The 25646-nt window shown below is 59.9% G+C and overlaps 1 protein-coding gene across 11 annotated transcripts in view; it reads right to left on the bottom strand.

Moving 5' to 3' along the window:
• Window positions 1–25646, bottom strand: part of KCNN1 (potassium calcium-activated channel subfamily N member 1) — a 31798-nt gene extending 6152 nt beyond the window's left edge. For 2 of the 11 annotated variants that reach the window (XM_084885888.1, XM_084885894.1), the window contains exons 1-7: window positions 17585–17843; window positions 12906–13388; window positions 12030–12125; window positions 8670–9088; window positions 5781–5922; window positions 2374–2484; window positions 1875–2002 (exon numbers count right to left, since the gene is read on the bottom strand). In XM_084885888.1, the coding sequence (XP_084742014.1) occupies window positions 1875–2002; window positions 2374–2484; window positions 5781–5922; window positions 8670–9088; window positions 12030–12125; window positions 12906–13388; window positions 17585–17788 (1583 nt within the window). In that variant the 5' untranslated portion in view covers window positions 17789–17843. Of the gene's footprint in view, window positions 1–1874; window positions 2003–2373; window positions 2485–5780; window positions 5923–8669; window positions 9089–12029; window positions 12126–12905; window positions 13389–17584; window positions 17844–21255; window positions 21372–21480; window positions 21500–22774; window positions 22844–23067; window positions 23117–24594 lie in introns of those variants that run through there. The other 9 variants (XR_014795173.1, XR_014795174.1, XM_084885887.1 and 6 more) reach the window with 9 other exon arrangements.

The raw sequence follows: 25646 nt of genomic DNA, 5'->3' as shown, positions 1-25646 counted from the left end.
GTGCAAGAGGCAGCTGATCGATGACTCTCTCTCATTGATGTTTCGAACTCTCTATCTCTCGCCCATCCTCTCTGTAAAAAAATCAATAAAATATATTTTTTTTAAAAAAGAGGTAAACATGATGGAACGGAATTAAGAAATTAAAGCCCAGCTGGTGAGCTTCCTCTCCCACGGCCTGGCCTCTCCCTGGTAAGCGGCCATTCTCCTTTCCATTCTCCTTTCCCTTCCGGAAGCCCAGGCTCAGGGCCGTCCCAGCCGCTCAGGGTCCTCCTCTGTCCCGCCTCCCCGTCCTACTGCTCACACTGGCACTCTCTGTGCTGCCTCAGCTGAGTCGGTCGCCCTCCTGCTGTCCTAGCTCACATCCTAACGCTGCTCATCTCTCCCTCTGACCCGAGTCTGGCCTGCGGGCTCCTGGGGCAGGGAGCCCTCGCATCTGCCGGGGAGAACCCACTGGTGAACGGGTTTTCTCATGACGTGAGACCTGGGGACTCTCTTCAGAGAGGCTCACTCTGAAAAGGGCCCAAGAGCATGTTTCCACTCTTTTACACCAGGTGCCACGTGACTCCACCCCACAGAATCGGGAGCTGTTTAAATTCTAGACAGGGAGCCAAAACTGGTTTGGCTCAGTGGATAGAGCGTCAGCCTGGGAACTGAAAGGTCCCTGGTTCGATTCCGGTCAAGGACATGTACCTTGGTTGCTGGCACATCCCTAGTGGGGGGGTGTGCAAGAGGCAACTGATTGATGATTCTCTCTCATCGATGTTTCTAACTCTCTATCCCTCTCTCTTCCTCTCTGTAAAAATGTCAATAAAACAAATTTTAAAAATAAATAAAAAATAAATTCTAGATGCTGGCTCATGCATCCTATATACTGTAAAATGTGGTTAGTCCAAATAAAAACACACTGTGAGTGTAAAATATATGATGGACTTTGAAGATTTAGTACAAAAAAACTTTATAAAATATCTCAGTGATTTTAAAAAACTTAATAACATGCTAGAATAATAATAATTTGGATACACTAAATAAATATGTTAATTTTATTTTACTTGCTCCCTTTTGCTTTTTTTTTTTTTTTTTTTTAATGTGGCTAGTAAGCAGTGTGACATTGTATGTGTAGCTCATAGGATGTGTTGAGTGGACAGTCTCTGGTATTTCATATCTGTGAGCCAAGCCTGGCCAGATGCCCGTTTTGGAAAACCATGCACAGACATGCCCGCTCACCTCCACGGCTTTCCCGGGACAGGTGATCTGGGCCACGACGCCTGAAATGTCTACTGTCTGGCTCTTTACCGAAAACGTGCCAACTCTGGACTCACCAGAGGACCGTAAGCCTCAGCCCAGACTAACCGCAGACTGCAGTGTACCTGGTGCTGGGTGTGGCCGGTAAGATTTTTAGAAGCCAGCTGAGCGACTCCAAAGAGCAGCCAAGGATCGGAACTACTTGAATGAGTAATTCTCAGGACAAAGGGACAAAAGAGGAAACTAAGTAGTTTCTCATTATTCCACGTGAGCTTATAGATCCGGCCACAAATTCTGAGCTTCCTGCTAGCCAAAGCCAAAGGGGACATTGCTTCAGTGTCTAGGAGTAGAATCCTTTGGGCTATTCCAGGGCATAAAACATGCTTCCTGCCATGTATGCTGGATGGACTGCATGCCTTACCAAAGGTGATGTCCCTGGGTGAATGCTGGGCCCTTCATCTCTCTCCCTGGGACCATGCTAACGACCCATCCCACCGAAGATGCTGGCCCCAGGCCCCAGGCCACCTAGGCTGTCCGGCCTGGCCTCGGCCTCCTCCCGTGGGGGGCGGGGTGTCACGCTGCCTCCGCCCCGGGCGGACACAGAACCGTGGTGGGAAAGGTGCTGGACTTACTGATGGATGGCTTGGAGGAACTTACGCTGGTGTTTCCGAACCCGGGCGTAGTCTGGCTTCCTCACCAGCCTGGTGTGTTTGTAGATGAGCCACGTCTCCCTGAGAACGTTAGCAGCGGCGTTTTTCACCTGGGCCGGAGAGAGAGCATCCCCTGTTTCACACGCGGGAAACGGAGGCACAGCGAGGCCGGCCCGCCACGGCCAGCTCATAACCTGCACTGGCTGCCGGGTCCCATCACTCCCGCCTCTCACTGCCCGGCCCGCAGCGGGGCGGTGACTGGGCACACGTGGACCCTGCGGCCTTCCCCGCGGCTCTGGGCACGCTCCCGGGCGACCTCGTGAATGGCGGAGCCCAGGGCAGTGCTGGCACACGCAGGGCAGCGTGGGGACCAGTGGGCACATGGGTGTGCCTGTAACGTGCAGAAGGGGGGCGGGAGGGTCTGCCCTTGATGATCGGGAGGCTGGCATGATGGGGGCTGTGATGGGGCTGGCATCCTCACCCGCTTGGTGAGCTGTGTGTCCATCATGAAGTTGTGCACGTGCTTCTCCGCCTTGGTGAGCTCCAGCTTCCGGGCCACCACGGCCACCACGAGCGCCGTGCAGCCAGCCCCCTGCGTGAGGAGGGGGGGGCACATCAGCACCCTGCTTCCTGCGGGTCCCCGGCCAGAGCAGCCACGCTCCCTCCTCCAGGAAGCCTGCCCTGGGCCCGCCTCGGACTTCACCCTCCGAGCCCGCAGCGCTGGCACAGAGCTGGCTGACTCCCGGGGAACTCCCGTGTGCTCTATCCATCCAGTGTCCGGGAGCATGTCCCACAGAGGAGCGCATTGTATCCCAACAGCTCCGTCCTCATCTCCATCGGACAGAGCGGGATCCGAGGCTCGGAGATAGGAAAGGGACAAGGAACAGCAGGGTCTGCAGGCGAGTTTGGGGCCGATGACCGTGGAAGTGGGAGGATTTAGAATCTGTCGGGGCTTTGGGTCTGGGTATTGGGGACCGAGGCTGGGCTAACAGTTGCTGACAGTGCGAAGGGGAAGGGAAGCGTGGGGAAGGGCCGGCCAGCCGCGCACAACGGGGCACCTGCACGGGGGAGAGGAATGCCCAGGTCCCAGCAGGTGGGGGGGGGGGAGAGGAATGCCCAGGTCCCAGCAGGGGGGGGGGGGAATGCCCAGGTCCCAGCAGGTGGGGGGAAGGGGGGAATGCCCAGGTCCCAGCAGGTGGGGGAGGGGGGGAGGAATGCCCAGGTCCCAGCAGGGGGGGGGGGGAATGCCCAGGTCCCAGCAGGTGGGGGGAAGGGGGGAATGCCCAGGTCCCAGCAGGTGGGGGGGGGGAGGGAGGAATGCCCAGGTCCCAGCGGGGGGGGGGGGGAATGCCCAGGTCCCAGCGGGGGGGGGGGGAGGAATGCCCAGGTCCCAGCGGGGGGGGGGGGGAGGAATGCCCAGGTCCCAGCAGGTGGGGGGGAGGGAGAGGAATGCCCAGGTCCCAGCAGGTGGGGGGGGAGGGAGAGGAATGCCCAGGTCCCAGCAGGTGGGGGGGGAGGGAGAGGAATGCCCAGGTCCCAGCAGGTGGGGGGGGGGGGGAGAGGAATGCCCAGGTCCCAGCAGGTGGGGGGGGGGGAGAGGAATGCCCAGGTCCCAGCAGGGGGGGGGGGGAATGCCCAGGTCCCAGCAGGTGGGGGAGGGGGGGAGGAATGCCCAGGTCCCAGCAGGGGGGGGGGGAATGCCCAGGTCCCAGCAGGTGGGGGGAAGGGGGGAATGCCCAGGTCCCAGCAGGTGGGGGGGAGGGGGGAGAGGAATGCCCAGGTCCCAGCAGGGGGGGGGGTGCCTCCTCATGGGGTTCCCTGGTGGGTCCACTCTCCTCAGGGTGCCCTCAGCAGCAGCCCAGCCAGGAAAGGAGGTCGCTTGGGGGCTGCTGGGAGGGACGGGTGCAGGAGTGAGGCGCCAAGGAGGAGGGAAGGGCAGGGAAGGGAGGGGCAGCAAAAAGCAACACAGGAGGAAGAAAGTGGGGGAGGTTCTGTCACTGAGAAGTGGGGTCCAGGGAGCCTAGGACGCTCAGGAGGCGCCATCAGCCTCAAAAGTGGCCGGAAGCGGGCGGCAGGGCAGGCGATGGAGCCAGAAGTCGGTCCTCGGCCTGTGCTGGAGGCTGTCCCTGGTGCTCCCGCCCGCAGCTGCTGAGTACCGGGTGGGAGGAGGGAGAAACCCCGGCGAGGGCCCTAAGGGCTGGGGCTGGGGGGTGGCTGGCACAGTTCACTTTTTCTCAGGGGGGAAGGAAACGCTGATGGGGAGGAGTGGACAAGGTCCAGGGACACTGTCAAACTCTCCTGGCTGGGCCAACACGCCCGGCTTGGTGAGGTGGGCACCAAGGTACCCTCCAGGGAAACCCCAATGAGGGGATGAGGGCTCCTGGTCAGGGCACGGGCGTTGGGAGGACTGACGAGGCTCCTCGGGAAACTCAGTGACCGGGGGCAAAGCAGCGCGCCGGAAACCTGCCCGTGGCACTGCCCGGCGGGGAAGGAGAACAGTGACCGCGCTGCACCACGGCACCGCTGCCCACAGCGGGAGCAGGCTCAGAGGAAGCCCCGAGGGACAGGAAGTTCAAGAACAGGGAAACGGGAAACGTGCCGAAACCGGTTTGGCTCAGTGGATAGAGCGTCGGCCTGCGGACTGAAAGGTCCCAGGTTTGATTCCGGCCAAGGGCATGTACCTTGTTTGCGGGCACATCCCCGGTAGGGCGTGTGCAGGAGGCAGCTGATCGATGTTTCTCTCTCATGGATGTTTCTAACTCTATCCCTCTCTCTTTCTCCCTGTAAAAAATCAATAAAATATATTTAAAAGAAGAACAGGGAGATGCGTGATTGGCGGGACAGTGGGAGGGGCTGAGTCTGTGAGCAGCGACCGGGAGGGACGCACTGGGCACAGAGGGAACGGGAGAGAGCCAACAGAGCAGCTAAAGGGACCCAGGCACGACCGTGTGTGTGTGTGTGTGTGTGTGTGTGTGTGTGTGTGCTGGGGCGAGGGCTGGGAGTGCGCTGTTGGCTGGACATGAAACTGGTTTTCTGGAAGGAGCTGCGTCCCGGAGAAGAGAACACGGCTTCTCCCTCCCACTGAGGGTTTTCTGGGTTAAAGCTCACGTATGTGTTTTTGTTTATTTAGAAAGTCCATTTGCTGGCGGCGGCGGGGGGGGGGGGGGCAGGGGACGGAGAGGGGGGTTGTGGCTGATCTTTACTTTCCCTTCCTCTGTCACAAAACAACGTGTGCAGGATGCCCTTTCCCATGGGAGGGCGCTCAGCTGGGCCAGGAGGCGGGGTGCGGGCTGGGGGAAGGCCTGGTGGGGAGGCAGGAAGCGGGGGGTTGCCTGGTGGGGAGGCAGGAGGAAGTGGCCCGCAGCAGCGTCCAAGCAGGAGGGAGTGAGAAGGGAAGGCGAACAGAGCAGCTGGGCTTCAGGCTTAAAGAGACGGTGACCCCTGGGGACAAGCGTCCAGAAGGGGCTGTGGGAGCCTCTGCAGAGGAAAGGACGTGGTGCAGGGGGTGGCGCCACGTTTTTGCGAGAACCAACGCTTGTCTGTGTGGTACAGTTTGTGCCGTGACCTCCCTGCCGGGGTGTGTGTGTGTGTGTGTGTGTGTCGGGTGTGTGTGTGTGTGTGTGTGTCGGTGTGTGTGTCGGGTGTGTGTGTGTGTGTGTGTGTCGGTGTGTGTGTCGGGGTGTGTGTGTGTGTGTGTGTGTGTGTCGGGGTGTGTGTCGGGGTGTGTGTCGGGGTGTGTGTGTGTGTGTGTGTGTGTGTGTGTGTCGGGTGTGTGTGTGTGTGTGTGTGTGTGTGTGTCGGGTGTGTGTGTGTGTGTGTCGGTGTGTGTGTCGGTGTGTGTGTCGGTGTGTGTGTCGGTGTGTGTGTGTGTGGAAGGGCCGGCCTTACCATGATGCCGGTGAGCAGGCACACGCCCTTCCCGCAGTAGGTGTGGGGCACCATGTCTCCGTAGCCAATGGAGAGGAAGGTGATGGAGATGAGCCACATGGCCCCCAGGAAGTTGCTGGTCACTTCCTGTTTGTCGTGGTACCTGGGGAGAGCAGGGAGGGCTGGTCAGCGGGCACGGTCCCTCCTCCTCCATCACACCCCTGGGGCCGTGTCTAGGATCAGAGAGCCGGCCGCCCAGGGCTCACAGTGATAAAGGCGGATTGCAGGGGGGGGGGTGCTTCCGGGACAGAGCGCACCCAGATCCTCCCCCCGGCTCCCTGTCACCCTCCCTCCTTCACCCACCCCAAAGCCACTGCTCCAGACATCTGCCCTCCTGGCCCTGGGCACGGAGCAGAGAGGGGGCCAGGTGAGGGTATGTCCACGTGTGTCCACACATGTCCACCGGAGCCTTTCCCACGGACAGACACACAGACAGCTGCGGACACGCGGCCATGGGCACCAGAAGCGGCATGGCGGTGAGGATTCACGTCAGACATCAGGAAGGACTTCCCTAGCCGGCCGGCCCTGAGGGAGGGTCTGTTGGGGAGATGGGGGGTGAAGAATCAGGCTCCGGGACCCGGGTGAAGAAGAGATATCAATGTGTGGAGGGCAGCACCAGTCACCCCAACCCCATGTCTGGGTTGATCTGGGGGTAAGGAGAGAGGGGATGGCATACTTAGCCCTGGGGGGAGCCTGGGGCTAAACTTTTGATGTGTGTGTGTGTGTGGAGGGGGGGTCTCAGGCCCCAAGGCCTTGCAAAGCACCCGCTTTGTCCCCATCGCACAGACTATGAACAGGTTCTACCTGAGTCAGCCCGGGCTGGGGACCAAGCAGCCAGTTCTCTGGGTCTGGGGGCAGCTCAAGGTTCTGCTCTAGGCCAGCCCCCAGCCTGCAAAGCCCCTTCAGCTTGGGGAGCCCTTTCTAATTAAACCCTCCTTAGCTGGCCTCAGGCCATCTGAAACCCCGCCAGGCACAGACCTCTGAAAGGGTTAGAGGTCAGAGGCCATCGTGGCACAAAGGAGGGGGGCCCTCACGGTGGGGTGTAAGGGGGCGGGGGAAGGCTGTTTAGGTAGATGGGGCGGGGCCAGGGGTTCAGGTGGGGAGGAGATGGACGGGAAGCCCAGCGGGAGCGGGAGGGATGGGGGCCATCACAGCAGGTCTGGTGTTCGGGAGTCTCCGCCCCACTGGGGGGCTCCCGTGATGTTTGCTGGGTGCAGGGGACAGAAACTGACCCCTAATTTTCACTGAAGTACTGAACCCCAACCTGCCTCAGCCTCCAACTCTGGGGAGACCAGCACCCCCAACTCAGGAGGCAGGAGGGGGGCTCTCTAGCCATGGGTGGGGGCTGCAGAACCCCAGGACCAGGGAGGGGGCATGCGGGAGGTGAGGTAGGGGTGGGACAGAGCCATGGGGTGGAGGGACGCAGGCAAGGGAGTTTCAAGCAGCGATATGGGCTTAGAATTTAGGATTGGCTGCCCCCCCTCCTGCCCCATTCCCCACCCCCACCCGGGGACCCCCGGAATGATCCAGCCTGGACCTCAGGGGTGCCTGAGGAGGGATACCTCTCTCATTCCCCAGACCTTGGTCCTGAGCCTGCCCTGAGGGTGGGGAATGGGCTGTGGGAACTGACATTGGGGCATATCAGGGGTCCAAGGAGCCCCGTGTGATCCCCCGGTGGTAAGCCTTGATGACAAGGGGGAGGGGGGCTTGAAGGGGTAGGGACTGAGGTCCTGGGGGGCAAGTCCAGCCCAGGGCCCCTCCCCCAGGAAGCCCAATCATAGCACCACCTAACACTGACCCTCCTGAGGCTCCCCGACGAGGCAGAGGCAGGAGAGACCCCGCCTGAACAGGTGCCCCTCGGCCCCTCCCTCCCGGGGTCCCCGGGTTGGCAGAAACCGGAAGCAGGCTCTCAGGAATGTCCCTTTGCCCCCGTGAGCCTCGGTTTCCTCATCCGTAACTTGGGTTGATGGCTGCCTTCGTCCAGGACTGTTGAGAACAAAACCCAAGTAGGGATCCTAAAGGCTGGGCCAGTGTCCTCCAGCCCAGACTCCGGATCCCTGGGTCAGCTGCCCAAACAAGATGCTAGACTCAGCCCTTTTCCTCCCCACACCTGACAAAGGCCCCGAGGGCCCCAAGAGGGCAGAGGCTGAGAATGGCCTGCCTCCCACGGTCCTGAGCCTAACTCAACCCTACCTGCCCCCGCCCCGCCATGGGCTCCTGCCAGTCCTGGCCACCCTGCCTCCCCTCCCCAGTCCCTCCCTCTCGGCAGCTAATCTTAAATTGCTCACGGCAGCATGGTGGCAGCAGCTCTGCACACACAGCTTGGCCAAGGCTGGGACTCACATGTTTCCCCTACAGTCCAGCGGGGCAGGCAGAGGGGAGAAGGAGAGCAGGTTAAACTGGGGGAGGGACGGGCAGCTGGGCGGGCCAGAGGTCAGAGGCCAGCTGCCCGCAGAGCAGAGGGGCATGAGTCCCCCCCACCCCAGAGGAAAGTGGGAGGAAGGGGGCTGGGGATGCAGGGGGGTGTGAGTCAGGGGTGGTGGGGGACATAAGGCTGGAGTCCCAGGGTTATGGACAGTCGCTGAGACCAGGAACTGGACAGGGGAGGGTGGGGGAGATCAAGGGGATGAAAGAGATGCTGGAGGAGCCTTGGGTCACTGAAGCCATGGATGGGTCTGGGGTCATCAGGGTCAGGAGGATGGATGGGGTTGCTAGGGGAGCTCTGGGCACTGAAATAATGGGTGGGGCTCACCGGGATGAGGGGGACAGAAGCGATGGCTGGGGGAGCCGGTCACTGACGTCATGGGTGGGCGTGGCTCCCTGGGCCAGGGGCTGGGGGTGGAGGCGCACCTCTCGCAGACGCGCACGGTCCAGGCGGCGATGATCCAGGAGGAGATGCTGAAGACGAGCAGCACGGTGCCGGGGCAGATGGTCATGAGCGTCTTCATGACGAAGCGCGTGTTGAAGGTGATCTTGTTGAGCGCGCCGATGCTGCGGGAGGACGCGTCCGTGAAGATCTTGCTGTGCAGCAGCATGACGCGGCCCAGCAGGTAGAGGCGCAGGAACATGGGCACGGACAGCAGCACGTCCACGTCGGCCTCGGCCGCCGCGGGCGCGTAGGTGAAGGCCAGGCGCGCCGTCCAGGTGAAGCGGTAGTGGCCGGGCACCGGGTGGATGGCGCACACGGCCAGCTCCAGCGAGATGAGCAGCACGCGCTCGCACGTCATGGCGATGCGCCAGTCGTCCGCCCCGTTGTCCACCATGAACAGCTGCGGGGGGAGGGCGGGCGGGTGGGCGGCGGGCTCTCACACACACATCCGGGCCCCCAGCTTGCAAGACCCGCGGGGAAACCGCTCCCACCCGGCTTTGACCACAAACACGCCTCCCAGGCTAAACCCCTTCCATCCCAGGGCTGGCCACACTCCAAACTAAACATGGGGCCGGGGGTCCACAAAAGGTTAACCACAGAAGGACCAGGACCCAGCAATCCCAATCCTAAGTGGGGTCCACAGGAGAAATGAAAACAGACGCTGGAACCAATTCCTGTGCACACACAGCCACAGCAGCACTGTTCACACCACCCGAGGTGGGAACACCCAGCATCCATCAGAGGATGAGGGTGAACAAAATGTGTCCGCTCACACCAAGGAGAGTTTCTCAGCCACGAAGGGGAATGAGGCACTGGCACACCCCACCGTGTGGGTGACCCTGGAAACACCAGGCTGAGGGACAGAGGCCAGGCACACAGCCTCTCCCAGGGCCCAGGGCCCACGCTGCCACTCCGGGGGGCTGGAAGGTGGAGCATTCGGCCCAGGGGATTCTTCTCGAGCCTCCAGAGCTCATGGAATCTGCCTTGCTGGCGCTGAGACTCGATTGGAACCCATGCCCTTTGCTTCTTTTGGATTCTCCCTCTTGGAAGAGGAATGTCTGTCCTGTGCCTGTGCCAGCACTTGCCTGAGTCACTGCTGGGGAAGAAGCTTACCTTAATCTCACCCAGATCTCACTTAGATGGTTTAAAAAAAAAAAAAAAAAAAAAAAAAATATATATATATATATATATATATATATATATATATATATATATATAAATCTTGATTTTTCACAGAGAGGAAGGGGGAGGGACAGAGAGCTAGAAACATCGGTGAGAGAGAAACATCGATCAACACCCCCTACTGGGGATGTGCCCGCAACCAAGGTACATGCCCTTGACCGGAATGGAACCTGGGACCCTTCAGTCTGCAGGCCTATCCACTGAGCCAAACCGGTTAGGGCACTTAGATGATATTTAAATGAGACTTTGGACTTGATGCTGAAACGGCTTAAGACTTTGGGGGATATTGGGACGGAAGGAGTGCATTTTGCATGGGAGAAGGACATGAGTTTGGGGGATGGGCCAGAGGGTGAAGTGTTATGGGCTGAATCTTGTCCCCTCGAAATTCCTATGTTGGAGCCCTAACTCTCAACGTGACTGTATTTGGAGGCAGGGCCTTAAAGAGGTGATTAAGGTTAAATGAGGTCAGGAGGGTGTGTGTCCTTTTGAGAAGAGGAAGAGCCCTGGCTGGGTGGCTCAGTTGGTTGGAGTGTCACCCTGTACACTAGATGGTTCGGGTTCCATCCCCGGGCAGGATGTGTGTGAGAGGCAACCAATCGATGTTTCTCACATAGATGGTTGCTTTTCTCTCTCTCTCTAAAAATCAAATCTTCATGTAAGAATTAAAATCTAAAAGAAGAAGAGGAAGAGACACTGGGAATACATGCACACAGGGAAGAGGCCCTGTGAGGACACAGGGAGACAGTGGCTGCCTGCAAACCAAGGAGAGAGGCCTCCCCAGGACCCAGTCCTGCCAGCACTGATCTTGGATTTGCAGCCTCCAGAACTGTGAGAAAATAAGCTTCTGTTTGCTGAAGCCACTCAGCTGTGCAAACCTCCTTCTTTCTTTTTATGGCTGAATACCAAATAAGTGAATAATATATAAATAGAATAATATAATATGTTAATAATACAATGAGCCCTAGACAGTTTGGCTCAGTGGCTAGAGTGTCGGTCTGTGGACTAAAGGATCCAGGTTCGATTCCATCAAGGGCATGTACCCCAGCTGCAGGCTTGATTCCTGGCCCTGGTGAGGGCTTGTGAGGGAGGCAACGGATCAATGTGTCTCTCTCACTCTGATGTTCCCCTCTGTCTCTCCCCCTCCCCTGCACTCTCTCTAAAAAAAAAATCAATGGGAAAATATCCTTAGGTGAGGATTAACAACAACAAAATAATAACACAACGAATAGCAATTCCACTGTATGAACAGACCTTTTGGTTTATCCATACACCTGATAACAGACAGATAGCTGACTTTCCACTTTCTGCTGTTGTGAAGAGGGCTGTTATGAACATCTGTGTGCACGTTTTTGAGTGGATGTTTTTGTTTCTCTTGGATCTACACCTAGGAGTGGATTTGCCGGATCATTTGGTAACTAACTCTGTGAGTAACTGTTTGAGGAGCTGCCAGTCTGTTGTTCCCAATGGCTGTAGCCTCCGAACGGCTTCCTCTCAGCTCAGTTGTCACTGTCCCCTCCTCTGCAGCCCTCAGCCACACCCAGGGCCCTTCCCGTGTGCCAGACCCTGGTGTCTCCATCGACACCTACACATGGTGCAGCCCAGGCAGGATTTCCTCCACCCATTTCCTGCCAGACTGCCAGGGGTCAGAGGCCAGAGGAGAGGAGCCAGATCTGACATCCTTTGGTGTCCCTGGGACCTGGCACAGGGGATGTCCGCCCTCCGTGGGCACACCTGCCTGACATGCCCTGAGCCGGACTCAAGCCGGGCCTGGTTTTGATTAATCCCCCCAAAAAGAACAAACTCCCTGGCATGGGACAAATCCTTTAAATGTAGGGTCCAATGGAATACGAAAGGAGCCTGGTGCTCATAACACTGGTTTCCACCATGTAAACCCTCCGAAGACTCCACATGGGCCCTGTGTGCTAGCTCTCAGCTCATCCCCACTTCCCACCCTGCGCTCCGACCGACCCTTTCTCAAATAACCAATAAAAAGTAAAACATAGACACTCGTTCTAGGAAACGTCAGAGTTGTCAAAATGGTGTGCCTTCCCGGAGATCCTTTTCTATAAGGAAGCTATTGGTCCTCATGCTTAGAGGCTGGGGCTCCAGGTGGCTGGTGGGGAGGAAGAGGGGGTACCCCAGCCCAGCTGGGCACTGACCTGGATTTCCCGGGCATGGTAGAGGATAACCAGACCCAGCAGGATGACTGTGGAGAGGCTGATGAGGCATTTGAGTGCAAATGAGTACAGGGACTCCTGGGCAGAGAGAGAGCAAACAGCAGGACGATGCTGAGAGGGGTAGAGGGGGGCGGCCCTCTGACCCTCACACCTGGCACTTCGCTCAGAAAGCGACACTCCGGCCCTTACTCTTTAGCCTGAGCTTAGAGTAAGATGGGTTAGTGCTTCACAGTCTGTAAGGCCAGGCTTCATGTGGGTACGGTACTTCAGAATGTATGAGGCCTGGCCTCCTGCAGGCTCAGTATGCCAGGGTTTATAAGGCTTAGCCTCACACGGACATACACTTCAGAGTTTATAGGGCCTGTTCTCACAGGCACAGCATTTCGCCGTTACAGGCAGACAGCCCTGACCGCTCTGCCCTCACACACCCTCAGGCAGCGCTAAGGGACCACAGCCAGGCTCATATCCGAGCCCCAACTGCTGGGGGGGGAGGGGGCTCTTTCCCTGCTCTCCACCCAGGCCTTGTCTGAGCTCCCCCAGCCCAGGCATATCTGGGGGACATCCCCTACCCCACTGTGAGCCAGGGTATGGCCCCTGGTGCAAGCGGGGGAATGGACTCGAGTCTCTGCCCCCCATCTGCAGTCTCCCTCCACCCCAGGAAGTGGGCACAGCAGGATCCCCAGGAGCCCCCCATCTCCCATCTCCGGGGTCCCCTGAACCCCCCATCCTCCTCTCCTGGGGCGACGTGCCCTGATTCCATGCCCGAGGGATGACGGGGAGCCAGGGGTGCCAGGCAGGGCCTCTGTGAGGTGCTGGGTAGGGCTTCCCTGCGGTGCCAGGGGGAAGGGCCATGCCTACCTTAGTGTAGACCCCCCAGGACAGCTCCGTCTCTGTCACCATGACAACGATGCCAAACATGCCAAAGATGAGGGCGTAGTCACTGAGGCGCTTCCGCTTCTCGAAGAGCACCCGCCGGTGGCCCAGGCGGTGGCCCACGTTGGGGGGCCTCCGGGAGCCCCGCTGCCCCCCCACCTCATCCTCCTCCTCGTCTTCCTCCTCCTCCTGGTCCTGGGAATGCCCGCGCGGGCTGCCGGGTGAGGGCCCGCCAAGCTCGTTCTTGGCCACCACGACCTGGAGGCCCGGACTGTGCGGGGGCTGCAGGGGGCAGCTGGCCTCGGCGTCCGGAGGGTCTCGGGTCAGGGCCCCCAGTCCGCCTCCCAGCGGCCGCCCCCCGCAGCCATTGTGGCTGTGGTTGTTCATGACTATGTGGGTGCCGGGGTTGGGCTCACGGCAGGCTGCCTGGGGCCCGGCATGGCTCAGCAGCGGGGCTCCCACGCTGACCTGCAGGGGCATGAGGGACACGGTCAGGCCACCTGAGCAGAGGGCCCGGGACCACGCTCAAACCCTCTAACCCTCTCGTGGCTCCCCAGTGTCACTGCCTAAAAACCAAACCCCCCACCTCTGCGGTCCCATTCCCACACCATTCGTCCCCCTCACTCTTCCCAGAAGCACTCCCTTCCAGAAACACTGGCCTCCCTCTCACCTATCCCGGCCAGTGTGGCCCTGCCTCAGGGCCTTTGCACGTGCTGTGCCCTCCGCCTGGAACACCCTCCACCTGACCTTTGCCCGCTAACTCCCTGGGTCTCCCAGTACATAGACAGTGCCTAGCACACAGCCACTACCCAGGAAGCCCTTGTGTGTGCCCTGAGCTTGACTGGCAGCTGTGCCTGGGAGGAGGAGAGGTCATGCAGGTACAGTTGGGAGGTGATTCCAACCTGGGCTAGTCTCCCACGGACCGTCAGGCTCATGGCCAATGTAACCTCACTTCCCTGAGCCTCCAGTTCCTCCCCTCAAGTTGGTCCAAAGCCTTCACACACTTACGCAGGTGCAGGCTCTGGCTGGGGTCACATCAGGGACCGAGGCTGGGGCTATATAGAGACCCCTGCTCCCTCCTGCCTGGGTGGAGGGAGGTCAGTGATCTCCAGATTCCAGGACTTAACCCTAAGATCCCAGAATGGAATCTGTAGGGCCTGTGGGATATGCTCAGCCTGGCCCGGTGACACCGGGCCAGCCTCAGTTTCCCCGCCAGGCCGAAGAGCAGATGGATTGTGCCACATCCTCAGATATTGCCCCAGCATAGGGCAGCACTGTGGGTGTCATGTGCAAACGCAGGGACCTCCACGATCCTGTCTGCTGGGTCCTGACTCGCCAGACCCACCCCAGCCTACTCTCTAAGCCTTGCAGCCACCTGCTGTCCCTCCATCAACGTTTCTCAGCCATCTTCACTGCTTATATGGGCTCGTCTCCTGCAGGCCCAGCACGTCACAGTTTATAAGGCTGTTCCCTACCCCGGACATTCCCTACCCCCAACCAATTACATGCTGGTCTCTATATTTCACACAAATTTTCTCTTAAATCTTCTAAATACCCCCAAGAAGAGGGTCCTGGGATTCGGCCAGTTTTATAGATGGGGAAACGGAGGCACTGTGCTGTGATGGGACTATCTCCTTACCGGGGAGACTCTGGACCACGCTGCCTGGTTGACATTCTCCCAACAAGCCTGGCAGCAGTGGGCAGCGTGCCAAGCGTGGTCCCCTTGGAAAAGGCCAAGCCAGCACGCCCTGGGGGCCTGGGAGAGGGACGGTGTGCACGGACAGGCCATCTCCCCGGCCCTGGAACCATGCTCTGGGGGTGACAGGGCAGAAACTGCCTTGTCAGGACATGCCAAGAGAAGCCGTGCTGCTGGGAGGACACGGGCGACCTCTGCCAGAGCCCTTTGCATCCCAGGACCCCTGTGTCCTTGTCCGGTGCCCCCAGACTGCTATGCCCCGCTCCCTGTGTGCCCCCAGGTGCTGGTACCAGCACTCAGAAGGGCAAGGAACATTCCTGCCATGGGCAGTGACCGCATGAGCCTTAGGACATGTTCCTCCCTCACCCTACCGCCCAACACATCACCCGGGCTGTGGCCACCTGTGGCCTGCCACTTCCCAACGTGTAAGGCCTGGCCTTCTGCAGGCCTGGCATGTCACGGTATATAAGGCTGACCTTGGTCCTGATCTGTGTGTGTGTGACTCACAAACACTGGGGTGCTACTCTCCTCCTGGGCTGTGGGACATTCCCCCGTCACCACCATCAGGGACCTGCCACCCTAAGGGCTTTTGGCTGCGAGGTGGGTCTGAGAGCTTGTCAGCAGAGCAGCCCCAGACTTGCTTGGGAGAACAGGAAACCCCAGGCATTCCTCTCCCTATCCTTCCGGAAAGTGCAGATCCTTTCTGGGGGTTCTGGGGGCACAGGCAGGAGAGGTGGGAGGCCTGGCAGACAGGACCAGGAGGGGGTGGGGGCCCACAGACGACCTTCGGAAATGCACCGGTGAAGATGCAATTTGGGGATGTGACTCAGCCACCCAACACACAGGCCAAATCCAGACATTTGTCGGCCACGCTGCTCCCTGCCTGGCAGCTGAGTCCTAGGGTGCCCGGGGCCGAGTGAGAGTGGGGGCGTGGGCTGCCATTCGAGCAGAGGGTGGAGGCACCCCGTCATGTTGACATGCCCCTGGTGCTTACTGTGGGCTGAGCCCTTTATCAGAACGATCACATCTAATCTCCATCGCCACTCGGCAAGGCAGGAGGCATCCCTGACCCCTTTTTACAGACAGGAGACAAGGCTCAGAGAGTGTCAGTACCTTGCCCAAGGTCACACAGCCAGGAAGGGCAGGAGCTAAGTCGGTGCCAACTGGGGGAGGTGGGTATGGGGGGGCGGTGGGTGGCAAGATCTGCCTGGCTCCCTCTTGATGAGCTGCCACCTGGAGAGGGAGCCAGCCCGGCCCTATCCTGAGGGCCCCAGAGCGCAGGGCAGCGGCATGATGGGTGCCCATGCCCTCCCGTGACCTCCGAGAAAACAGAACGAGGTGGTTTGCCTGAGATCCCACAGGAGGAGGAGCAGTCCTTCTCTGAAGGCTGAGCGGGACCAGAGGGACTGGGGACAAGAGGCCCTCCCCTTCCCAGGTAACACCCCCCCCCCCCCCACTGCAACCTGGACCTAAAGCTGGGGTCCCTAGACCCCTCAGGGATTCCCAAAGACCCAAGAGGCCCTCTGAACCAGGGGCAAGGTTGGGAGATCCATTAAAGAGTGTTTTGTGCTTTGTTTTTTTAGTGAAGTCTCTCCAAGGAGCTCCCCTAAATGGTGAGTAACACCCTATGGGCTGCATTCGGTCTTGAGGGGTCCTGGAATGGCCCAAATTGTCAAATGTGCCTGGAGCTTGAGCCCTCCATGCGCTGAGGGCCAGGGTAGGAGGGTGAGCAGAGCTCCCTCCACACCATCCGGAGACACTGTGGGGACCCGGTGAGCCACACGGGACCGGGGGCGCTCAGGAAGGCTCTGGAGGGACTGAAGAAGGCGGGCAGGCAGCGGGAAGCAGGTGCTCTGCCACTCAAAAGGAAGACAAAGAAACCCAGCAGACCCCAAAGGCACTCACAGGAACCTCTCACAAAGGACAGGTTGGGCGCAGGAGCTGCCCAGAGGGACCTCCAGCGTCCCGGCCAGGGTGAAGCCACCTCCTCAGCTGCCTCATCAGGAAAGCCGCATCTTGGTGTCCGCCCATCAGGGTGGGTGGCCAGGTCTCATGTGGAAAATCTTAGCACCTGCCACCGTGCTGCTGCTCAGCACCAAGCTTTGTCCTTGCCAGGCGGACCAGGCGGAGGTACCCTTGACCCCTCAGGTCCCTCGGCAGAGCCCCCTGTGAGGCACAATGCCCACCACGCTGTCTCCAGAAACCACGGCCAGAAGCACATGGCGGAACCTTCTGGGATGCGTGGACAAGTCGAGGGTTGTGTGTCCCTGTGGAGGGTGGGGACGGGCCCCCTCTCCCATCCCAGCACTCGGGGGCCCTAACTCTGCAGGGTGGACAGGACTCGCTCGCCCTCCCTCCCCATGGACTGCCCAGCACCGGTGCAGTGAGGTGCTGGCGGGCTGCCGGGTCCCTCAGGCATTCCCCCATCACCTCCATCAGGGACCTGCCAGCAGCCAGCAGGGTGCAATTAGCCTCCCCTGCCCTCCCCAGGCTGTCCACCAGCGCCCTCCACGCTGCTCCATCTCCACCAGCTCCTCTCGCTCAGCCCCAACCTCCAGCGCTCACATGTATGGGCCACCCACCCTCCAGGGGAGCGGGCAGTGCCTGTGGGGGTGCTCCAATCTCTGTCCAAGGTGAGCTGGGCTTGCCGACCCCCGCCGTGCTGCCCCTGACAGCTGTGCTTGGATCCAGGAGCCAGCAGCGAGGTCTTCTGACTCCCACTCCCAAGTCAGTCCCGGGTCACTGCCTCCGCCCTGAGGACACCCCCACCGTATGGATGGAGTTTGGAGACTCACCCCCCAAAGAAAACCCAGCACCCGCCCCATCCGGGATGGGGGTCCGGGACTCGTCACTCAGCCTGGCCGTGCACAGACACACACATGCCCTTCCCCGTGTCCCCAGCCCCGAACCGCGTCCCCCGCCCGGACGTGGCTCCCTCCCCCGGCGCCCCTGCCATCCTACCCCGTACCTGCGGGGCTCGGCTCGGGCGGGCGGTGGAGGCTGGAGGAGACAGCGTCCCGCGCGGACAAGGACCCGCAGGACGGGGCCGGGGCCGGGGCCGGGGCCGGGGTCTCGGCGGGGCCGGGCAGCGGCTGCAGGACGGTGGGCCCGGAGGCGGCGGGGCGGGGGGAGGCGGCGGCGGCGGCGGCGGCGGCGGCGACAGCGGGAGCATCCCCCGCCGCCCGGTGCACCGGCGGGGCCGGGGGGCGGTGAGCGCCCGCCCGGGCCCGGAGAGGAGGGGGCGGTGCGACGCGGGCGGTGCATCCCATTGGCTAAGCCTGATTGGACCCGCCCCCAGCGACCCCGCAAGCCCCGCCCACATTTAAAGATCCCTGATTCCGGGTGCTCGGTTTCCCCCTCCCCCCGCCAGCGCTCGGCGGCGGCGGCTCCTCAAACTCGCCCTTTTGCATGCGCGACAGACAGAGGGGACACTAGCCAAGCCACTACACCAGTCGCTGACAGGCCTCAGGAACCCCTAGCCACCCTTTCCCAAAACCAGGTCCTCCAAACCCCAGCTGCCCCTCAACCTCTGTGCTCCCGGACAACTTTGCAAAGCGACTGGACACCTGTCCCCACCCCTGAGATGACCTTTTCACACAGCAGCTCCTTCATCTCTTCCCCAGGCCCACATCTGTTTTCTTCCTGGCCTCAGCTTTGTAACTGGTCAGGATCGGTTTTGTTTTCCGAGGCCCAGAAAATAGCGGGATGGAATGAATGAATTGAGTAGACCCCGCAGCTTGGGCAGGGGGTGGTCCCATGGGTGGTAATGGCAATGAGGCTGAGCAGAGACAAGTGACAGCCTTAGGCTGGTGACTCCTGTCCCCTCCTCTCGGAAGCCTGTTCTTCATCCCAGCCTGATGGGGAGACCCCACGGAAGGCCTGATCGTGGTGACACTGCCCAGTGCGGTGACGGTTGAGAAGTGGAGGCCTGGGGAACACCCCTCCCCTGCCACGTCCACAGGGCACCAGGAAAGGGGTCATTCCCTGCGTGCAACATTCCTCCTGCATCCCCCCTTTTACCCACCACTCCCACCCACGTCTCCCATCTCCCCTCTGCTGTGCCACCTCCAGGCCTTTGCCCTGGCTCTTCCCCGGCCTGGGCTCCTGGGGCTCTTTCCAAGCTACTGATGAAGCCAACCACCTCTCCCGTGGGGTCTGGCACACATCCCTGCACCACATTCACTGTCCCGGCCCACATACGGGTCCCTGCCCCACAACAGGCATTCACATCATGCCCACAGGCTGACCTTGGCTACACAGGCTGCTGTAAGGGCCGTGCAGCAGCTGACACTTTCTGAATCCAAGTCCAACCTGTAAACACCCAGAAATTTACAAAAGCACCAGCCCCTCCACCCCCACCCCCAGGAAAGACCCTTTTTCTCCTCTGAGCTCACCTGTGCTGAGGGATCAGGGACTCCCTTCAAGGGGCTGAACTGAGGATGGTCAGCGTGGGGAGTGATCACCCCCTGCCCACGTCTGCCTGCGGTCTGCCTGGACCTCCCCCCTCAAAGACAAGGCTGGTGGTGGGCAGGAGTGGGGAATGGATGGTGATAGGGCAGTAGGTGGGGTCCACCTGGGTCTCCATTCCAGACAGAGCCCCTCAGCCCGTGGCTGGCCAGGAGGGACTGGAGTATGGCCCGGTGTCCCAGGACCCATTCCCCCGGGAAATGGCCTGCAGACTGGGCAGGGGAGAGGCTGGCGGCTGAATACGAAGCCTCTCCTCCAGGATGAAGGTACAGGAGAGCTGGGAGAACCTAGTAGGACCGGAGGGACCCAGAGGGAGCCGCCTGAGCAGGGATGGCCTGGCCACCCCCCAAAGCCCCCAGCTGTGCATCCACAGGAATGTCAGCCCCATCCTAGTCTAACTGACGGCTACTGGGCAGAGGTGAGGCGGGATGCTGACTTCCCTGTGAGTGGGGGATGGAAGAGAGGGAAAGGTATTCACGCATTCATTTACTCACATATCCACCAGCCCCTTCTCTGACTCTGGTGCTGGGGCCATCTAGTCTGAGATAGATACAAACCTGCCCATCTGGGAGCTGACGTTCTAGAAGAGGGGACCAATCCTCTCTAAATTAAGAACCAATAAGAATCCTAGATCAAAGTATTGGGAAAAGATCTGATGAAGTCAGAAAACCAGGGACAGGGATGGGGAGACTTTACCCAGGGTGAGCAGGAGAAGCCTCTCGGGAGAAGGAGCACTCAGAGGGGGCCCAGGAGCTGCACTGGATGAGCTGGGAGAAGGGTGCCCCTGGCAGAGGCCACTTCAAGGGCATAGGCCCTGAGGTAGGACCAAGAAGGGCATTTGGGAGTCCAGCGGGGTTAGAGGGAAGAGGCAAACAGGGTGGGTCAAGTCGGGGGGTGGGGGAAGAGTAGGGGTCACACAGTGTGTGGGAGGACTCTGAGCAAAGCAAAAGTCATGGAGGGTTAGGCCCGCTAGGGTCCTGGAAATTGTTGGGGCAGGATGAGGAACAAGGCAGCACCTGGAGGGCTTATTCCTAGGGTCTCCAAATTCAGGGGCTTGGAGAAGCTTCCCTTGTTCTATCAGCATATATTAAGCATCTTCTGTATGCAAGGCTTATACCCTGAAATGGGGATACTGAGGTGAGAAAAGCACACAAAAAACAAACAAACTTAGGTTTCAGGTTAGTGGGCGAGATCAGATCTTGATAAATAAATACAGCCCTGGCCTGTGTACACCAGTGGTTAGAGCGTGGGCCCTGCACACCAAAGGGTTGCAGGTTCAATTACTGGTCAAGGGCACGTACCTGGGTTGCAAGTTCGCTCCCCACCCCAGGTCAGGGCATTGCGGAAGCAACCAGTCTATGTGTCTCTCTCACATCAATGTTTCTCCAGCCAGCCCTTCCTCCTTCCCTCTCTCCTTCCCTCCCTCCCTCTTTGAGAAGAAATGAAAAAAAATATCCTCAAGTAAGTATTATACATAATATATAAATACAGGGTGGGTGAGGCGGGTCAGTGGGGAGGAAAAGGGGATTATCTGTATTACTTTCAACAATACTGGTAAAGGTAAGTTCTAAAAAATAAATAAATGAATACAACTGATTCTTGCAGAAGAAACATGGAGGAAATGAGGCAAAGGAGGGGTGGGGACACCCCTGGCACCCCCTGGTGCTCCCCATTGGCAGTCCACTGAGCCCTCAGACCCTGCCCTGGAGGAGGAGGTGAGACCCTGGGGGTGACAGGAAGGCAGGAAATCACCCCTGTCATCAGCACAGAGTCCCCTCCAGTGGCTGAGGCCCAGGAGCCCCGGCCATGCCCATGGGGCCTGCCCTGTGCTGCCCTGTCCACTCAGGAAAAGAAAGAGCGAAGAGCTGCTCCCTGCGGGCTGTCTCCAGGGGCTGAGGCCGCAGACACCTGGTGGAGAAGATCTGGTAGGGAGTCCCCCTCTGGCTGTGTGACACTGGGTAGGTCACCTACCCTCCCTTAGCAGGTTCTCCTCCACAAGTGATCAGAGAAAGATGCCAGTGATTCTCAGAGGGGCTCTAGAGAACATAGCCATTATTATTATTATTATTATTATTCTGTTACTATTATTTCAAAGGTTGGCGCTTTTTCTTAAGTCATCAGTTTTTCTATCCAACCTCTGGGCCACGCCCACCCCCAAAGGGATCCACTCACCTGGGGTGTAGGGATCTTCCTGACGAGCCACCACCCAAGGGGCTGTCTTCTGCAGTCCTGCTGGGTTACCACCTGGCTGGTGGGGGGGCTGTGGCTCCCTTTCTTTCCTCCTTGACCTGTAAGGACCAGATATAGGGGCAGGGTGGAGGCAGGGCCCCAGAAGGACGGGCGCAAACACCTCCCAGACTGCAATGGTCTTTACAGCAGATATGAGGTCTGGATCACCTTGCAAGTTTTAAGGAAACTTAAGTTGGTGGCAGAGTCCGTTCAACGTAGCCCTGTTTCCTCCCTCAGGCCCCTCGGTGAGTCCCTCCATATACCCTCCCCATATACCCACCTCCCTGGAGGCCCCACCTTCTTCCACTGGACACTGAACTCTTGAGGCTCTGACTTTCCCCATATTGTTCCCTGTCCTCCCCCAAGTCCTTTCTCACGAGGAGATCGGAGTGGGTGAGGCTGGAGTGGGCTGGTATGAGGATGAAAGCATCAGGGATCGATGGCTCTCTCAGCTCTATTCCTGGCCACCCCCAAGTCCCGCCCTCCCCACTGCTGTCCTGAGGCCTGTAGCTCCCTCATGGTGTTCCCTCTGTCCATACAGGATGGTCTTCAGAGTTCCCATGTGAACACAGAGTACCCATCCTGGAGGAGGAGGAGGAGGAAGGAACACAGAGCAGCCCCATGGTGGGGAGCGGTGGGAGCACAGCCAGAGCTCAGAGTGAGGCTGAAAGGAAAACAGCTGATGTGAATGTTCAGCTGCCCTCTCTCTCATCAGGGGTCTGGGTTGGGCCATGGCCACCCACATGGCTCAGGGGCTGCTGCCTGTTCCAGGCCGGTGCACCTTGGAGCTGACTCTGACCCTGGGGGGACAGGGGGCCAAGATCATGCATTGGGCAGGTGCATCAGAATAAATGTTATTCAACCAGCTCGTGATGCTCTGGCTCACCGTCTGGAAGATTTCCATTGAGGTTGAGCAGCCTGAGGATGGGGTTGAGATATTGGGGTGGGGCGGGGGGGACAAGAAACCTGTGAGCCTGGAGGAGGGAGCCAAGCAGGGCAGTCCTGCCTGAGGCTCCAGCAGGGCGGAGGGACTGGGGGGAGAGAGAAGCCCTCCACCTCCCAGTTCTGGGGTCCCCGGACAAGCTCCTCACACCTGCAGGGAAAGGCAGGGAGCAGAAAACCCTGACGCGGATGCCAGTCTGGGCTCTGGGGTTAGTGAGTCAGCCGCAAACCCAGCTCAGCCCCTGCCCATCTGGGTGACCTTGGGTGAGCACTAACGGGCTGTCAATGAGGGGCTGGGAAGCGGGAGAGGAGCGGGGAAGAGAGCGGAGCGGCAGCTCGAAGCACAAAAGGCTGGCAGGTGCGTGCGTGTGGGGGAGTTCCCATCCACTGCCAGAGGCGGGGAATCCCGCACACTGGGAGAGAGAGATGATGGGGGTGAGGGGCTGGAGGGCAATAAGGCCAGTCGTTCCGCTCCCTCTACCCCCACTGAGCGCTGCCTCGGAGGTCCTCAAGTCCTCACCTTCCACCGGGTGGGGGATGCCTCTGCCCCCCAAACTGCAGTAGCAGGAGCCCCCTCCTCACGGGGGTGTGGGGTTCGGAGCTGACTGGGGCTTGGTGTTGGGTGTGGAAGGGGTTTCTCTCCCTCCCACAGCTCCCCTTTGACTCCCCCGAGTTGGGCACGCCCCTCCCACAAATATGCCCCTCACGGAAAAGAAGAGCTCTGCGGGGACCTCCCCCGAACCTCCCCCAGGACCCCCCCCCCCCCCCCCCCCCCCCGGGATCCCCAAACACCCCGCCGCACTGCCGACTCACTGTCTGGAGACCGCCGGCCGCTGCAGCCGGAGCCCCGCGCTGGCCCGAGCTCGAAGGCAAGTGTAAAGCAGGGCACGGGCGTGAGCCAGAGGGTGTGAGCGCGCCGCCGCAGCGCGCCCCCTCCCCTGGCCCTGGGCCCCACCCCACCACCCGGAGCTGGGAAGGGCCTGCTTGGCCGCCCGCCCTCCCTCCCGCCCTCCCTCCCTCCCACGTTGCTTTGTCGGGGATCCCCCTCTGGGTCTCCAGCAAGCTCCCGCCCCTCTGAACGTGCCTGCAAACCTCAGAGATCGGCTCCAAGAGCTGGAGGGACCCTGTGCCGCCTCACCGCGCTCATTTCACAGATGGGGAGCTGCGATCCGGAGAGGGGGTGTCCCTGGCCAGGGCCCAGCACCCCAGCAGCACCGATTACCGCTCTGGGGGTTGCTTTCCTGAGTCAGAAAAGAGCTGGAGCCAAAGAGCTTAGGGGAAAGCAAGTAAGCACCCCCCACACCCTGAGCGGGCTCTGGGGCTTGGGGGGGGGGGTGTCCAGTGGGAACCCCGAGGCCTCGCGGACAGCTGGGGATGGTGCCCAGGCTGGAAGGTCCTGGTAAAAGTGGGGGCACCCTGGATGGCCAGAAAACAAGCCACAGAGAACTTCTCTATGCCATTGTTGGGCCGTGAAATCTCCCCTCACTATTGGGGTACCCCGCTGAGCGTGAGTGACAGAGGCTGGGCAGCAGATTGTGAAGGTCACTCTGCCAATGAGAGCAATGTGGCTCCGTGTTTTGGGTCATAAGGATGGGGCAGGAAGAGCCCAGGGCAGAGCACCTGCCATGACCTTGGTCCTGCCCAGGCTGCCTGAGCCTGGTTCACTTCAGCAACTGGACAGCGACTTCTGGGGGTCCTTTCTGCTCCGGGGCGTCTGTGAGGGTGCCTGCTGCGATTTGCTGTTCCGCTCCAGCTCTCCACCCCCAAGCAACGTGGTACCCTCCAGATCAGAATTCCCCCCACGCCACCCCCTGCCCCACCCAACCTGCCTCTAATCCCTACCCACCTTCTGCCTCAGCCTTGGGGGGGGGGGGGGGGGTATCCTCCTGGGAGCCAGAGGGCTTCTCCTACAAGCCTCCGTCCTTTGTTGTTGTGATTTCCCCCTCCTTTCTTCCATTCATTCTAAAAATAGCCCTCTCCTTTCAAGCTCCCCTCCACCCCCCACCCCCCACTGGTCGGGAACATCTCCTGAAAGATAATGTGATCCCTGGGCCCGGTCCTGAGGCTGGAATCCCAAGGCCGGGATTCCTTGGTGAAGGTGGGCTGAAGGACTGGAACCTGGGAGGCGGGAGCGGGGGAGAGGGGGGGCAGGCACTGGGAGCGCACTCCCTCCCATTGTGTGAGCGAGACGCGCTCAGAGGGCGCTGCCAGCGTGACCGTGACCGTGTACAGGGAGAGAGAACAAAGTGGGGGGTTGGGGTCTATATTGAGGAGACAGAAAGGGAGGGAGCTGACAGCACCTCAGGTACCCCTGCCAGTGTCTCTGTGGGGGTGACTCACCACTCCTGGGGGGAGGCTGCAGCCCATGCCTTGGTCAGACACCGCGATGGACAGTCGGGAGTCAGCAGCCACAGAACGCACATCATCGGGAAAGGTTTCCTACCCTTGAATCCTCACAGTTGCCCTCTGGAGCCCCCAGAAGGCCCCTCCCAGTCCTGCAGCTTGTCTCCCCACAGTCACTCAGCCACAGAATTCTATTCTCACCCATGTGACTGATCAGGTCACCTGCCCCTCAGAACTGACACTCTCCTACTTGAACCAAGAGAAGGACCCTGAATCACCCCCTCCTCAAAGTCCCTCTTAGTCTGGCTCTCCCTCCCCTTTGTCAACCCCTCCAGCTGTCTCCCTGGACCATACATTATGCTCTGGCCATGCCCGGCATCCATCCTAACCAGCCCAACCTCAGGACCTTTGCATCTGCTGTTCCTTCTGCTAGAATTGCCCTTCCCTGGCCCTCCTCACCCCCTATTGTCTTTCAGAGTCTGATCCAATGTCACCTCCTGTCTAGAGTCGTCCCTTCTCTGGGCATATCACCCTAGTTTATTGTCCTCAACCCCTGCTATGGCCTGTTAACTTATTCCCCTTCCTGCCCCAGAAAAATGTGGGTCTCAGTGCACCGGGGCCTGGCTGATGGGAAGAGAGGGTCCCTCTGAGCCAGCGCCACCTCAGAAGCTACCCAGCTCCAAATAAAGGGACAGCACTACTCAGCTCGCCACCCCGGAAAGCATCCTAGGATATGCACAAAAGATACAGGTCCTGCTTCTGCGGGGGCATTGCAGAGGACAGAGAAACCGAAAGCATGTGCCCCCCACCTGGAGCCACTTAGCCTGTTTCCAGAATAACATGCTGCTGGGGACGATGATCCACAGGGACCACGCTCCCGAACTGTGAAGGAGAAGCCAGGGCAGAGGAGCAATTGCTGAGGTGTTCCCATGGCCAATGAGTCTGATGAGCAAAGATGAGAAGGGGGAGGAGGGGAAGGAGGCAAGGGGGACAGCCCAGGGCCAGAGGCCCTCAGGGGATGACCATTCCCATTATTGGGTTTTCCATAA

The sequence above is a fragment of the Pipistrellus hanaki genome (genome assembly GCF_964339955.1).
Source record: "Pipistrellus hanaki genome assembly, chromosome: 5".
NCBI lineage: Eukaryota > Metazoa > Chordata > Mammalia > Chiroptera > Vespertilionidae > Pipistrellus > Pipistrellus hanaki.
The sequence above is the reverse complement of the archived record's forward strand: the minus strand, read 5'-3'. Positions and strand labels throughout refer to the sequence as shown.